General features: G+C 42.5%; 1 protein-coding gene across 14 annotated transcripts in view; it reads left to right on the top strand.

Moving 5' to 3' along the window:
- PTPRT (protein tyrosine phosphatase, receptor type T) overlaps nucleotides 1-16,621 on the top strand; it is a 459,737-nt gene that overhangs the window by 111,311 nt on the left and 331,805 nt on the right. For all 14 annotated transcript variants that reach the window (XR_003528091.1, XM_027645791.1, XM_027645792.1 and 11 more), the window contains exon 2: nucleotides 9,570-9,695. Coding sequence is in view for 13 of the 14 variants with exons in the window: in XM_027645791.1 (XP_027501592.1) it covers nucleotides 9,570-9,695 (126 nt within the window). In the remaining variant the exon portion in view is untranslated. The remainder of the gene's footprint in view (nucleotides 1-9,569; nucleotides 9,696-16,621) is intronic.

Below are 16,621 nucleotides of genomic sequence, written 5' to 3' on the forward strand. Positions count from 1 at the left end.
TGTTTGTTACCAAGTAAGTTTTGTATGGGGAGTCTTGTCTGACTGTTTCAAACTGAAGTGCAGAGTGAACACAACACGTTGAAAATTAGTCCATTTTACAGTTTGGAATTCCTCTAAAATCAAGAACCTCAGCAGATACTGAGCTGTTGACAAACTGTTTGTAGCAAATCATTCCCCCAGCAGTGGATGGAGATGCTCCTCGGGATGACTGTGGGGCTGCCTCACTGACACGTGGCTGATGGGCATTTTTGGAGCTTCCCTGTGCCTTGTCACTGCCTGCAGGTGGCCAGGGATGTGTCAGGATAACACCCAGCGTGGGGAGATGTGCTGTGGTGGCCTCTTCTTAACCAAACCTGAGCTGTCTGTGGTGATAACTCCAATTGTGTTCAAGTTACTCTCAATTTCCCCTCCCTTCCCGTGCTGTCTCTCGTTAGTCCTGAGTTTAGAATGCTGCAGCTCTGCTAAATGCATGTTCTGGGTCAGAGATGTAAGTGGAAGATTCATGGCTGTAATTAGAGAGGCACTTTGCACATATGCTTATGTACCGTGGTAGGAAATGTGGTTAAACAGGAAAGAGGCTCCATATATTTTCAGGAACTCACATTAGGCTGAGATCTGTTTATTCCTGGCACGTATTTAATGCTGTGTTTTGCTCTTTAGGCAGAGAATTTACACAGAGGAGTCTGGAGGCTAAAAGCAAGCAGATCTTGCCCTTGTTGCCATGTTTACAATGTGCTGCAGAGGACAGGGGGAATTCCAGGACTTGGTGTTCACCCCTCTGCACTGGGATGCTGGACAGCACCCTGGATATTGAATGCAGGTCAGAGGAGAAAATCTGTATTAAAAATGCAGAGATAGAATAAATGAACTGAAAAAAAAATTAAAATTCAGGTAACATTATTAAAATTCAGATCTGTGGGTGACTGTCAGTGCCTCAACCATCACTCCACTGATCAGCCTTTACAAGAGCTTTTGCTTAGTCCAGTATTTTCCCTCCTGTTCCCAGTCTGACTGCAGGGCACCTGGGAGTAGAGCAGCTGGTGAGCCACTGTCATTTCTGGGGCTGACTTGCTCCTGACACATTGAATGAAGATCATGGTTTAACTGAAAACGATTTAAAATACGTGTCTCCAAATATCCTTGACATTGCACTTTATGTGTGATTTGGAACAGTAACTGTCAGTGACAAGTAAAAGGGTATTTGTAAGAGATAACCTCGACCTGAGAAATGTATGAACTTGGAGCTGTAAGAATTGTTAGACCTCAATAAAAGTTATTTATACAGCCACTCTTTGGGAGTAGCTTCCAATAGCCACTTTATTAAATTTAGCAGGATATACCAATTGCAACACTCATTGCAAGTTATTACCATTGTATCAGCCAATTAGATTCTATTTGTTGGTGCTCAGTGACAGATGATAGCTGTCCTTGTAGAGAAATCTGGTATTTAACCAGTGTGTAGTTGAGCTGGTACATATAAATTGTGATAGCTCGGATAGCAAGGAGTTTTTGGAGTCCTGCACAGTGCTGGGGCTTTAATTGCACGTGCTCAGAATCAATTAAATAAATGTCAGTGTTCTTCAGCCCTTCTAATTTGAGTCTTCTCTAAGAAAACATTTAAACCATTGGTTTTCTTTTTGGAACTGCTTGGAGTAGGGTGGGATGTGTGTGTGGATACACATGTGCCTTTTTGATGCTTGTGCACAGCCTGGGTGGTTTCTGTGGGCCAAGGTAAGATGGAGTCATTAAATCACGGCAAGGGGGTATTGGGGGGTGGATGTGCTGATGTGGTGGTGGAGCCTCAGGGAATGCCAAGTGCAAACTGGCATTTCCAGACTCAGTGGGAACTTCCAAAGAGAAAGGGACTTCCTGAAGTTCAGCATTGATTTAATTTACTTCCACTGGCATCATTAGGGACAACTGTTCAGTTAATGGAGTGGTCATGAAAATACCAGCCCACTATTCCCTTGATTTCTTCTCTAAACATGATGTCAGTGTTTAATTCTGTCCTGTGTTCAGTGGTGTGGCAAGAAACAGACTTCATGCCCTCATTTAAGCTGGTCTTTGTGTTCTCTGACCATGAACTTCCAAGGAAACATCTCAGCTGCACAGGAGATCTTCCTCCAGAACAGGGGCCTGAGCAGCAGTACAGGGAAAGGAGAAAGATTAGAAGACTTGTGGATGGTATTGGAATTCCTGAAATGTGCTCTCTGTTGAGGCAATATTTTATTCATCAGCAAAGCTAACATGAGTCAGTCAGCAGCTGCTTCTTGCTTAAAGTTCAAACACATTAATTTGAAGTTTGTATAAAAGCTTATTGAGAAAGAGAGGCTTGCTAATGGAATATAAAATAAGTGAGAAACAGCTACATCCAGACAGGTTTTTTTCTGCCTTGGTGGATGGTAAAGGTAAAATAAGGATGTAATTTAAATGACTGTGCAGCTTCAGTAGGTATCTGTGTGACATTACAATGCTGAAATGAAGCAAGTCAATAGAGAGCTGTGACTGATCAAGACTCCAGTGCACCACCTGATGTGGAATTTGGGGAAAATGCACCATAAATACAATGTTAGACAATGCTGTTAAGATACTCTGGATAATTAGACCCAAGAATTTTCTTTGCTGGAAGGAAAGAAAAGCAATGATACCTTTTTTTACAGAAAAAGTGAGTACCCACAAGTGGTTTTTACTGACAAATATAATTAATCACATCTTCTCTGAACATGCATCATCATTTAAGGTGGATATTTGGAATACAGGTCAGGATAATTTCCTATAACTTACAAAACAAACTGAAGCAAAGTAAGGCTTATTTTATATTTAGACTACAATGATAACAGCAAGTAAGGGCTACAAATTTGTAGGTTTTTTAAAAAAACCTTCATTCCATCATACTGTGAATAAAGCAGGACCTGCTTCAAGGATGGAAAGTCACTAAAGTCATAAATTGAAAAGATGATGGATAGTGTCTGTTTAAGAATATTTTATGATTTTGGTAACTTGTTTTAATTTTACAAGCTTCATTATATTGGGATAGGCAAGAGTGAAAACTCGACATTAATCTGGGTGTGTTGCAGCAGAATGGAACTGAACTGAACCTGCAAAGTTGGGGTTCTTTGAAAAGGTGCAATGTATTAACTGACTCTGTACCATAGCTTGAAAAAATAATTCAGTGAGATTATAGATATGGATATACTTATGCTTAAATAAAGCAATAAAATGTTAATATTGAGCTGTTGAAACAGTGACAGCTCAGCTGTCAGAGGCAAAAAGGTATTTCTGGTATTAAATAAAGGATGTCCATTCTGGGAAGGGAAGTGAGATGAGTCACCCTAGATTTGGGCATCTAAACTGAAACAAATGACATTTAGTGTTAGTTTTGCTCCTGGGATACTTCAAAGCCTTTCCACTGATCCCTGGTGGATTATGAGGTACAGAATTAGTAATGAACGTGTGAGCTGGTCTAGGGCTCAAATTATGAGACATGCAGGCAAGACTTTGCAAAGAGAACCCCATAATGATGAATTTAAGAAAGAAAATGCAGTTTAAACTGACAAGTTCTGGAAGCAGAGCTTTAAATACTTGTTCCATATATACAGGGATCCCAGGCACAATGCTTGCTTTGCAGCTGAGTGCTTCCATGGGATTAGGAGGAGAACTGACAAACTCTGTAAGGCTCTGGTGCACATTTGAGACCAATATTTTCTGCAGAGAAGTGCTGGAAGAAAAACTTGTTAATCCTAGGAGGACACTTCAGGTGTTTCACCAGGATAAGCTGCACCCACTTGATCTGTCCCTTCCACAACATTAAATTATTGGTGATGTTCATGGTGGGGACCACAGGTGATCCCTCACTCAAGGGCAGCACCACTGTGATTATAACAAGGTTCCTGTGCAAGGAACATTGGTTGTACCTCTGCATTTGGACCATGTGTGCATGGAAATTGTGCTCGTGAGCTGCTTCAAAGTATGTGGAAATAGATGTGCAACACTGCAGCTGCAAAGAAAGCAGTGTGACAGGGCACAGAAGTTGAAAAAGGCTTAAAAATATATATATACTGACAGTATGAGTGTCTTCCTTAACAGGTTGATAGCACTTGAAGTCACTATGGTACAGAAAGTTCCAATGTTGAGCCTACTTTGGGACCATGAAGAGCTTTTCTAAGCTGCATTCAGTATTTTAAAGGATTACACTGATTTAGCTTTCTTGTTCAGCTTAGCATTTTGGGCTGTCTGTAGGTCTGATGTCTTCTGTCTTAAACTTTCTGGAAGGACTGTAAAGCATATAAAACACTAACTGCTCTTCCCAGGTGAGTGTTTGGACAACACTCTGAGGGACAGGGTGGGGTTGTTGGGGTGTCTGGGCAGGACCAGGAGCTGCACTGGATGGTCCTGGTGGGTCCCTTTAACTCAGGATGCTCCATGATTCTCTGATAGAATAAGATTTTTCAGGAATATGCAGTATGAATTCTACAGTCTGAAAAATAACTTACAAATGGATTTTTCTGCAATAAATCCCACACTAGGAGTTACCTTAATGAGCCAAATGCATCTCTCACAGCCCTTGTAAACAAGAATGTCTGGGGAAGGGATGAGAATAAGGGATCAGAAGCAGTGGGGGGTTAATTTGTGGAATTCTGTAGTTCATAAGTACTGCCTCATCCTAACAGCATTTGTTTCTTCCTTCACTTGCTTCATATTTTGTGGGGCTTAGCTCTAAATTGATGGACTAAATCTCAGCTCTCATGAAAGTTTCACAAGGGATGTTCACAGAAAAGTATTGTGTGCTTTTTTAATTTCTGCCCTTTTGGTTGTTGTTGGGGGTTTTTTTTGTTTTTTTTCTTTTTTTAAATAAATAAAGGAGAAAGCCAACTGCTTCTGTCCCCTAAAAAAGCCTGGAGTAGGATAATGAGATTGATGTTCTCCTTGTGGCCATCCCCTCCTCACCTTGGGATTGCTGTAAATGCTTGATCAAATTATATCTGATTCTGTTTCCAGTGTGTGTTTGGAGCCACAGGATAATGATGAGGCTTCTCACAACAGCGTTTCTTTATCCTTTTATAGAAGTATTGTGGTTTTTATCTGGTGAGTCCGTGAGAGTTTGACATTGGATGACTTTATAAAACATTCAACTAATTGGATTTGTTAAAATAAATAAATCAAACACTAATTGGAATGTGCCCTGCCATTATTTTTGCTTACTGAATTAGATATTATGGCGTGAAGTTCTTTTTATCGTATTTGTGCACTTATTTAAACACCCCCCTGGCACACACTTCTGCAAATTCAATTAGATATTCAAAGGAGCCATTCAATTTATGCAAGGCTGGTTTACATTTAATCCAGGGGCAAGTCTCAGGAACTGATGATAGGTCTGCTCAAGATTAATTAGCATCACTCAGATGAGCAGTGGCATTGTTACCAGCCTGCAGTTAAAGCAAGGGATTTTTTATCCTTCCTACATGAGCCATTATTTCCTTCAATATGACCCTTTTAAGCTTTTCATTTTGTGAAAAGGGGTCAGCACCACCCATGTTATCTAATGCCATCAAAGGCATCTCCATTTCCTCTTTTGCCCCACTTTTGTCACTGTTTAGTTTTCAGCCAAGCAGGGGAAAGGCTCCAAGATCCCAATCTGTTTTCCAAAAACCCTGATTCTTGTTAACAATTTATGAAGACCCAGAATCCCATTTTGGTGGCTGTGTAAATGTTTCCATTTTCCTCAAGCAACTCTGTGAGATGTGGCTGAGATGAAAACATGCAAACCTGCCATCTAAATTCATGGAGTGGTATCTTTTTCCTTCAGTTTGAGGGTTATTTTTTTTTTTAATGTTAATGAACAGCCCTGTTCTGCCTCCAGACAGATTTCAGCAATGGATGATTTTCTGTTAGGATGGATCTGACCTTTTTTCCCATCTTTATGTTCCAGCATATTTAGGTGTAGCTTATAGTTAAGTATTAACAGAGATAAGGTGTCTTAGAAAATGTTGAATATTAAGCTCATGCTGACGTCAGTGAAAGGAACACGTCTGCTCCTTACTGTTCCTACTTAAGCGGAATCTTAAAATCTCCTAATTTTGTGAACCTGGCTGCCTTCAAGTGAAGATGTAATGTCACATCTCCCAAGTTCTGCAGAAAAGACAGGGCTAAGGCCACCTTGGATTCAGCAGAATACAAACACAGGTCACTGTGACCAAGTGGCTTTACCAGGGATTGGATATAGGGAGGAGTTTTTTACAGTGAGGGTGGGGAGGCCCTGGCACAGGTTGTGCCTGAAATTGTGTTCCAAGAGCAAGGCACAAGACTAATTCTGTTCTAGAAGTTCAAAGCACAGCAAGTGCATTTCTCCTGTACACCTTTATTTTCATCTTGCCATTCACATTCCCCTTTTCCTGTAAATGTTCAGTCTTTATGTGCTGCTGTTAGAGGGTGTGAGATGGATGTGGCCCTTTGGTTTGTGTGGGATCACAGGAATTATTTCCTTGGTGGTAAAACTCTTCCCTGTGAGGGTGGGGAGGCCCTGGCACAGGTTGCCCAGAGAAGCTGTGGCTGCCCCATCCCTGGAAGTGTCCAAGGCCAGGCTGGACAGGGCTTGGAGCAACCTGGGCTAGTGGAAGGTGTCCCTGCCCATGGCAGGAGGTGGGATGAGGTGGTCTTGAAGTCCCTTCCACCCCAAACCCTTCTGTGATCCCATGTCTGTGAGAGTGACCCCAAAACCTGTGATATTCTGGATGCTGTGATATTTTCCTTCCACTTTCTGAAGTTTCTTTCCTGTTCCACAACACAACACACACTTTAATAGTGGGAAGAGAGGAGCTGTTGATTTTTTAGCTCACAAGTCACCATGGCCCTGGGTCCCAGCTGAGTCTTTGCTTCCCTTTTAATTCTGCTCCCAGTTGCCACACCAGAGCAAGAAGCAGATGGAAAGTGCCCCCCTCTTGGTCCCCAGGACTCAGCCAGCCTGCTTGTCTGAGCCCTTACAGTTGACTCCAGCTTGTCCTCCTTGTCCTCATTGCCTGCAAATTCACCTCCAAATTCCAATTCTGCTGCTTCTGGTAAACAAATCCTCCTGGCTTATTGCTCTGTCACTCTGTGTTTGGAGGTTTCTGCACTAACCTTTCTTTTGTTTAAAATGTAGATATCTTGCTGCTCCTGTTAAGGCTCTCCATGGTTTATCCTTCCCTTTTATTCAGCTGTAGTACAAGGTTAGCTTTGACTTTCACACAAAGGCGCTTTAAAGCTTCCTCAGGTGTTGTCTCTTATCAGTGGAAACTCCCAATTAATTTCCAGAAGTTCTCACTGTATCCCTTTTTCAGCTCCTCCAGCTTCACCTTCCTCAGCATGGATAAAATAACCTATTTAGCTGATTATGGCAAGACAATGACAATTACATTCCCTGTGAAACGAGGACTGCTACCCCAGACTTTGCTGCTCTTGCTTGTTTTGCTTTGGGGACTTTGTAGCAGCTCCTGTGCAATATTCTCTGTGTGCAGGAGACCACGTGCAAATGTTGGGCTCCATCAGAGAATTTGTTTACAATTCCTTCAAAGTAACAGCTCCCAGACATCCCTGATCCTGCGAGGGGGTGTGGGGATGGTTTGTGTCTGAAGTTGTGCAGTCAGAGTGAGTTTCTCACAATTAGAATGCCCCGTGTGGAGGCTGAGAGCAGAGTATTTGATATTGTCTCTCGTAATAAAGGTGACTTTCAGATGCAGTGCTCACTCCCACACAAGCCAGGATTCCTGTGTTCTCTCTTAGATTTTTTTAATGAGTGTGTTCAGTATTTTAATTTTGAACCCTTTCACCGAAATTAACTTAAAAAAAAATTATGGGAAGCTGAAGTGTAATCCTGCTTGTTTTGACAGCTGGGGGAGCTTCACAAGTGCAGTAAATTTAAGGCAAGAACTATTATAATATTGTGAAATCATGAAAACTCAGAAATATTTGCTGAAACTCTAGTGAAACAGGCAAGCTTGCAAGGGTGATAAAATCAACTATAATCAGTTCTATTTATAATGAAAATATACATTATATAAAGTTATTTTTTAGGATGAGCTTGACCTCTTTAAACTTCAGCAACAGAGTATTTTGGGGTGTCAGGTACTCCAGGCAACAAATCCTTCTAGTATATACTTACATAGAAATACTTCGTTTTGTAGAAGTTTTGTAGAAGCACTTGGAAAACCAGTTGCGTTTGGAATGCACATAAAATCCTTTAACAGGCTAAGGAATTAATAAATATTGATATTTGTGTTTGGAATTTACGAGAGTTCCACAGGAGATGAGACAAGTTTGGGCTTTCTTGGGAACTAGAGCCACATGGGTGCAAACTAAAGAAGGCTTTAATGTCCCCAGTGTTGGATAATCCTTGTTGTGAAGGACTCACAGGTCAGGGGTGTAGGAGCTGTTTGTTGTGTGTGCAGGCAGTGCAGCCCGTGGGAAGGAGTGAGGAGTCAGGAATATCTGTCCATGGAACTCTGATTGGTGTCAGGAGCAGTTGGCAGCTTGGCTGGCAGAACAAGTGAGTGTTGCCTCGAGCACTGCTCAGTCCTCCCAGCTCTGGAATGCTGGATGTGTCCAGTTGACTTTGGAGGACTCGTGTCTGCAGAGAAAAACGATCCTTGCTCCCCTGAGAGAAAACTAAAGCACTGCAGAGACATTCCTACCATGATTCAGGTCTCTAAACTCATGGATCCAGCCTGCATTTATGGATCCAGCAGTGAAATATGTTTGGCAGACTGGGTTGGATGGATGAGAGGAGGAATGAGCATCAGGTAACGTAAGGAACACCAGTGTAGAAATATCTTAGGGAATAATGTAGCTTGATTTGACACAAGTTTTGAAGATCTGCCTTGGAATACAAACTTCCATTTCACTGTCCCTGGATTTCCCTTGATTCACAAGTGTCCAGGCAGCTGCCAAGTTATTTAAGAGAGTTAACTGCTTCCAAGTATTTCAGGAATTGCAGTAAAGATCTCTTAGTCAGCAGTCTGGAAGGTGTGAATGCTGTTTGCCATCTGCTGCTTCTTATTCTCTTGTTGTCGAGAAATCATGTACTCAGAAATATTGACTGGGAAGACCTTGAGGAAACTGTGTGGTTTGTGGGTTTATGTTGTGTGTAAAAGATGGTTAAAGCCAGATTAAGATGATCAAGGCTTAAAGGCAAAAAGAAGTGAGGGTTCTCTGTAGCAATAGTGATGCTGTGCTTGTTTGCCATTTGCATTCCTCCTTTTTTTAAAAAATATCTTGGAGGTTTATGTAAATATTCCTGCATGGAAGTACCATGTACAGTTGTCCTTGAAAATAACAGGTTGAAATAAAGGGGATTGATCTAAGAAATAGTATTGTGGAGGGATGAAAACAAGGGCTTCCAGTGGATACGAAGTGTGGAAAGAAAAAAAGTGTTTTCCGGACATCACCTTTGCTGCTGCCTGAAAAATGATGGTCAGGAAATTGGTTTTATTTATTTCCATTTCCTGTTTAAGCTTGGGTACAGAATAAGTAAATGACCTGCCATAAAGAGACAGAGATAATTAACTCAGTGATGTTTTTCTTTTTCTTGGTTTTAGGTGGTTGTTCGTTTGACGAGCATTACAGTAATTGTGGTTATAGCGTCGCCTTGGGAACCAATGGATTTACCTGGGAGCAGATCAATACCTGGGAAAAGCCAACAATGGATCCTGCTGTCCCAACTGGTAAGTGAGATGTCCCAGCAGCAGCAGGGAGATGCAGTTCTTGGAGGGAATCAGCTGTTTTTCCTTTATGGGTGTGTGCTGGGTCTGGGTACCCTCAACAGGGCAGCAGGATTTTATTCAGTGATGAAAAGGCGGCTTTTGCGTTCAAAGTAATCTGACAACTGAGATGGCTTTTTACAATATTTGCTATTTGATATCCTTCCTGAATTGTTTTCCTTTCCTTATTCCTCTTTTATTTCTCATTTAACAGAGAGGAAATGTTTTGGATTTAATACACCAAAGTTTGTTCAACTTTTTAAGCGTTTCAGGGTCACTGAGCTGTTTTATGTGGGGAGGTGCATGTTGGAGAGGCCAGGAGAAAAGTGAAGCTTTGAAATGTCTGGAAGTATTGGACCTTCCAGTTACCATTTAGCTCTTAACTAATGGCTTTAAATTCTAATTCTGAGAAAGACAAGAAAATGTCTAGAGAATAAGTTGTTGTAGCTTGTGGTTCATTGGGCTGAGATTTCAGACAGGGGAAGAAATATGCAAGAAAAACATTTCCAGCAGAGAGTTATCAGAATTCCTAATTTGTTAATATATATTAAGAATATCATGGTCTTCCGTGTGATATTTGAAATATTCTTTGAAGAGCTGATGATAATTTCCAGGTTTTGTTACTCATTGGAAGTTACCATGATGTTGTACATGGGAATGAATTCTCCAGCTTTAATAAAAGTGCTCTGGAATGCTTTGTTCACATTGAGAAAGAACTTGGTTTAAGAAAACTCACTAAAGTTTTCTCAAAAGCTTAGTTTGTCTCTGTTGGTTGCCACCTAAAATAGCAGCCCAAGCCTTTTTGAGGCCCCCAGTGACAAACAGACCTCACCAGCCAGTTAAGGCTTTGATTTCACTCCTAAAAAAGAAATATTTGTTCCAGTTAGTGCATTCCACAGCGAGAGCTTGAGCTACATGGCAGAACTGGAATATAATGTTTCTCCAGAGGTGTTCTTATGCCTGTAATTATTGGGATAAGAGATTTGTAATTGCTGGCTGCCTGGCAAGGACACTGTGCTGAGCTGATGTGACAATAGCTCCCTGGAAGCACTGACAGACAGCCCAGTCTCCAGCCCTGGGTGCTTGTTGGCAGGAAAAAACAAGCACACAAGAGACACCAGCCGAGCTGGGCTTTCTCCAGCACTGAAAGGTTGTTTAAGTTCTGTGGTTTTTAAATTATTTTATTACTGGAACTTATCCAGAACAGGAGACTTCAAAGTGTGTGACACCTGGTACCACTTGGTTTGGCTGTGGCATTCCCAAAGGAATTCATTGGGAAAGTTGCAGTTTTTAGTCTTGTCTGTGAGAATTTATTTTGTGATTCTGGATGTTGTGTTTTTAAGGATGGCAATTTTATCTCTGTGGTTCCTCAACTTCCACCCTGTTGTGTCCTGTTCTTTGTCCCTGCTAAAGACCAAACTACAGGTCTGGGAATTAACTGATTCCAGAGTGATCTGAAGGAATAGGAACATAGACAGTTTTCATGCAATTAGGAATCTGGAATAAATGGGAAGTTCTATATGGCTTGGTCTGGATGAGTTCAATATTTAGTCAACTCTAACTGTTAAGATAAATCCTTGCTTTCCTCCATATGAAGGTGTATTGTCATTTGAAGTGCACTGGAACTATGGAGGGATCAACAGACTCATAGAGGTTGCAATCTAAACAACAATAGAAAAAAACCCAGACTGGAATGGCATGATGAAAAAAAACCCCAAACAACAAGCCAACCTCAAACAAACAACCCATACACACACAAGGAAAAAAAAATCCAAGATAAAGCTAACCCCAAAACACTAAAATGTATTTTTTTTAACAAGACCTTCAGAATTATTTCTCCAAAACTAAATAAATAGATGGTTTTGTGTTCCCCCCCCCGTCCATGATCTCTGATGTCACTAATAAATATCTAAAGATGTTAGAGCAACTGCAATTTTAATAAAGGTTAGACATCAAATAAAAAACCCAGAAAACTTTATTAAAGGAAGATGCGAAGGTAAAACAACCATCAAATTGGAATGTGCTGATAAGGAGATGTTATCTAAAGATACTTTAAGGAGCATGGGGGGAAATGAGTCGGTTCCTCCTGTTACTGATTGATGTCTCAGGACTATTCACAGAGAACAAAAGGCAAAATCAGTAGGTGTGAAAAGATTGGCCATGGCAAATGGGTACAGAAGGGTCTGGTAACAAAAAACCACGTTTTCAGGAGCTGTCCAAATGCTGCCAACCTCGAAGTAAATTATAGTGGTCAATTAGACTCCCTGAAGTTGTGGAGACGTTCAGAGCTATTATTGAGAGCCTCTTGCTGGACAGACCCGTAATGCACATTGTTTGTGTTGGTTACTCTTTGAAAACCTGTTTGCTGAGAATAAAAGTTGTTTACTTTAAAATTCATCCAGGGGCAAAGCCAGGTGAATAAACTGATGAACAGCATGTTCTGCTCTTACAGGCAGGGAAATCTTTAAAGCCAGAGGACTGGAACACGTGATGGTGGACTTTCCATGGCACGTAATTTCTCCACAGCCTCTGAGAGCAGCAGGGTTTGAGGTGGTATCAAAGAGGGGTTCATGGAACAAGCCTTGGTGGGCAGCCATAGGCAGGGAAGCTCCCTGGCACTGAGAGGGGTGGCAGGAGTGCCAACAGGGTTCTGAGGAAAACTGGGAGGAGCTGTTGGCTCCATGGAGGACAGGGAGACCTCAGCAAGTGAGAGCACTGGGCAATCCCCAGCCATGGGAAACAACCATGGGAAGTGCTGGATTCTGCTCCTGGGATGGGGCGACCCCGCATGTACAGACAGGCTGGGAATGGGATGGTGGAAAACACTGCTAGGAAAGGGCCCTGAGGGTCCTGGTCCATGGCCAGTTGGCCACGAGTCAACAGTGCCCTGGCAGCCAGGAGGGACAGTCCTGTCCTGGGGGCATCAGGGAGGGGATTGTCCCGCTCTGCTCTGCCCTGGGGCGGCCTCTCCTGCAGTATTGGGGCAGTTTGGTCTCTGCAGGAGAAGAAGAAGGTAGATATTAAGCTCTTAGTATCCAAAGGAGGGCAGTGAAGATGGGGAAGGGCCTCGAGGGAAACTGTGTGAGGACACTGAGGGTACTTGGTGTGTTCAGCTGGAGGAGACTGAGGGGAGAACTCACTGCAGTTCCACCTTCCTGGGTAGGAGCAGAGGAGGGGCAGGGACTGAGCTCTGCTCTGGGGGGACCAGGGACAGGACCCAGGGAATGGCTGCAACTGTGTCAGGACAGGGTTAGGTTGGATATTACAAAGAGGTTCTTCCCCCAGAGGGTGGTTGGGCACTGACCAGGCTCCCCAGGGCAGTGGGCACAGCACAGCACCAAGAGCTCCAGGAGGGTTTGGATGACATTGTGACTCTTGGGGATGGTCCTGTGCAGGGCTGAGGGTTGGACTCAGTGGTCCCTGTGGGTCCCTTCCAACTCAGCACATTCATGGTTCTGTGGGGACACAGTCAGTCGTGTAGATATTCTTTGTTGGGATGGTATTTTAAATACTGCCTTGTTTTTTGTAGCTGGAAGTCGATTAAAATACTACCTTGTGGAAATGGTAAAATCAAAAAATGAGCAGGCATTAAGCTGGTTCAGTGATACTAAGTCAGTCTGCTGGGAGATGTCAAAAAGCAAACCCAGCCCTACCCTGGTCAGCTCTTCCCTCTGGAAAACATTTTGGCTTTCCAAAGTACCAGGAGATCCCTTTAAATTCAACCAAGCCACAGAACTGTGTTCTCCTGAATACTAATGATGCCATCTAGCACTTTTTACTGTGCTTTTTCATCACTGGATCTCTGAGTGCTCTTCAAAGGAGGTCAGTACTGTGAGTGAGAACCCGAGTCCCTAGAGCTGTGTAATTCTCTGCTGACACGTTGCTGCAAAGGTCTCTGCCCAGGGATGTCTTTCTAGTCTTTATTTTTTTAATTGAAATGTCAAAAAAAAAAAAAAAAAGGCAATTAAACTGCTCCATTAGCAATGTAGAAGTTTGTAGGCAATTTGTTTTACTCCGTTGCCAGCAAATAAACTGTTTCCCATGAATTCTATGATTAATTCCTTAGGGCTGGAAACACTGTTAATTGAGGGATTAAGAACCAGATGTTTGTTGTTCTGAATAAATGTTTCAAAACGTGAAAGACAGGAATTGTAGGTATCCAACCCCCAGACTTCAGTGGGACTCTGGTTCCACCTCCTTGCACAATAGCAGCAGTGATTGTAACAGAATATTCTTTAACAGATGGGTGTTTACTTAAGCCTGAATACCCTCAGTGATGAGTATTCCACAGCTTTAGGCTGCTTGTTCCACTCTTCGAATTATAAAGGTTCTCAGTCCTTCATTTTCCTTTCTATGGCTTCATCTTATCATTTTTTCTCCCATTTTTGGCTGGGGAGAACCATCAGTTCTTGTTCTCTTAGAACCTCCCTTATGTAGTTCTGTGCAGTTAAATCTTTATTTTGCAGGACTAAATGTGACCCAGTCCTTTTAACCTTTCTTCATTCAGCATCCTGTTTCCTTCCCTATGCCTTCAGTCATTACTTTATATTTTTTGGGGGTATTTGCCGAAATTGTGTTCCAAGAGCAAGGCACAAGACTAATTCTGTTCTAGAAGTTCAAAGCACAGCAAGTGCATTTCTCCTGTACACCTTTATTTTCATCTTGCCATTCACATTCCCCTTTTCCTGTAAACGTTCAGTCTTTATGTGCTGCTGTTAGAGGGTGTGAGATGGATGTGGCCCTTTGGTTTGTGTGGGATCACAGGAATTATTTCCTTGGTGGTAAAACTCTTCCCTGTGAGGGTGGGGAGGCCCTGGCACAGGTTGCCCAGAGAAGCTGTGGCTGCCCCATCCCTGGAAGTGTCCAAGGCCAGGCTGGACAGGGCTTGGAGCAACCTGGGCTAGTGGAAGGTGTCTCTGCCCGTGGCAGGAGGTGGAATTAGATGATTTTAAGGTCCGTTCCAACCCAAACCATTCTGTGATTCTGTAAAAGCAGGACTTGAACTCTTCTGTGGGGTTTTTTTGGGGGACAGATTGTGGGTTAGTACAAGGAAATGTGTTGTGTGTAAACCAGCCAGGCCAAAGCACTGGTCTTATTTTGCCTGTTACCACAGCATTCCAAAGAACCTGGACCTGGCTGCTCTTGCATCAGTTGCAAGAATAATATTAATAATGAAAGTATTTAACATTTAATGTTCAACGTATTTTACCATCATTTGCTAATTAACTGCAATGGAGATTTAGCCAGGGCTGCCTAGACTGAAGCAATTACTTTAATTGTATTAAATACAATTCTATCTGGATACAAAGGCATTGTGTCTCGTGCATTTGCACAGCTGCATTTTTTTCTGTTAGACTTATTGTTAATCCCAAATTTACTTCTGTGAGGTTTCCCAGTTCCAAGTGAGGAGGTAAACAATCAGCACAGAGGCTGAAGGTCTGGCCCCATCTGCCTGATGGGTCCCTTGCTTTCATGCATGGAAATTGGCACTGCAAGTGCTGCTTTTCCTTCAGAGAAATACACTATATTTCTTATAATAGAATTGTGTATGTGTGTGTATGTAGATCTCCATATCACTTCTGTTTCTTGCTGAATTGCTCTCTAAGTAGGCACTCTGTTTGTCTAGAAAACAGAAGTGTAGCTATTAAGAATTTAGGGATAAGCAAAATGTTTGGAACAAGTTATGGTGTTCAGAATGCCAACACTTGTATTGTTATTTAGCAAGTGCAAAGTGCCTCGCTTTGCATCCTTATTCCACAAACTTTCTGCAAAGAGCAGCCAAATCTGTTATTGATGAAAGGTGGTTTTGTGATAGAAATTGATTCATTTTTGTCATTCATAGAATCAATAAAATTGGAAAAAAACTCAAAGATCGAGTGCAACCATTAACCCAGCACTGCCAGGCCCACCACTAACCCATGTCCCCAAGTGCCACATCCACACATCTTTTAAACACTTCCAGGGATGGTGATTCCACCTGTGCCTTGGGCAACCTGTTCCAATGCCAGACCACCCTTCCAGTGAAGAAATTTTTCCTAATATCCAGTGTAACCCCCCACCTGCCTGGTGGATGTTTTGAGATGACAGTTGGCAGGTTCCAGGCACAACTGTGTCCCGAGTGCTGCCTTGTGGAGTCTGCATCCCATATCCCAGTGAAGTGAACTCAGCCCAAGAGCTTTCAGTGTGTGCACCTCATCACTTCTCTTGAAGGAATCACTTCCTTCCACCTCACTGAGAAATTTGGAGCAATCATTTTCTTTCCTCTTGCAGCAGAGATAAGGGATGGGGACTCTTCCCACATCTAGGCTGGTGTGTTCCTTTGTCCCAATAACTGGAGGAATCTCTGAGCTTCTCACTGGAAGAACAGAAGGATCATCATCATTAGTGGTGCTCATTTAGCAGGCAGACATCCCAGGCAGGATGTATCTGGGAAGTCCAGATGGCTAAATCCTACTTGGGCTCCACTGAACTGAGGGAAGTTTTATGTGAGTCTAATGGGCCAAATGCTTTGCTGTGTCACCTTCCCCTTTTTGTGAGTGGCACCATGGAGTTACAGCAGGAATGAGTGATTATCCAACAGCTTTCCTTCAGGAAGGTAATAACTGTCCATCAGTGCCCACACTGGATGGGCAGGATCCTTTCGTTCTGTTCTGGAGCTGTGGAGTTAGTGTTGACCTCTGCAAAGGCCAGAGACCCTCTGGGCATGGGACAGACACTTGGCTTTGTTCCTGCTGCTGAGTGAGTGCCAACAGGAGTTAGACTCAACATTTGTAAATCTGGAAGGCGATGCCATAAAATTACCACTTCCCCGTGTCTGAGTGTATTAATTCTCGCTCGCAAGAAAATACACAAAGAAACTTGTTAAAGGAATACATTAAAATTCATCTGTG

This window comes from Corapipo altera, unplaced genomic scaffold (genome assembly GCF_003945725.1).
Source record: "Corapipo altera isolate COAL_440 unplaced genomic scaffold, ASM394572v1 64, whole genome shotgun sequence".
NCBI lineage: Eukaryota > Metazoa > Chordata > Aves > Passeriformes > Pipridae > Corapipo > Corapipo altera.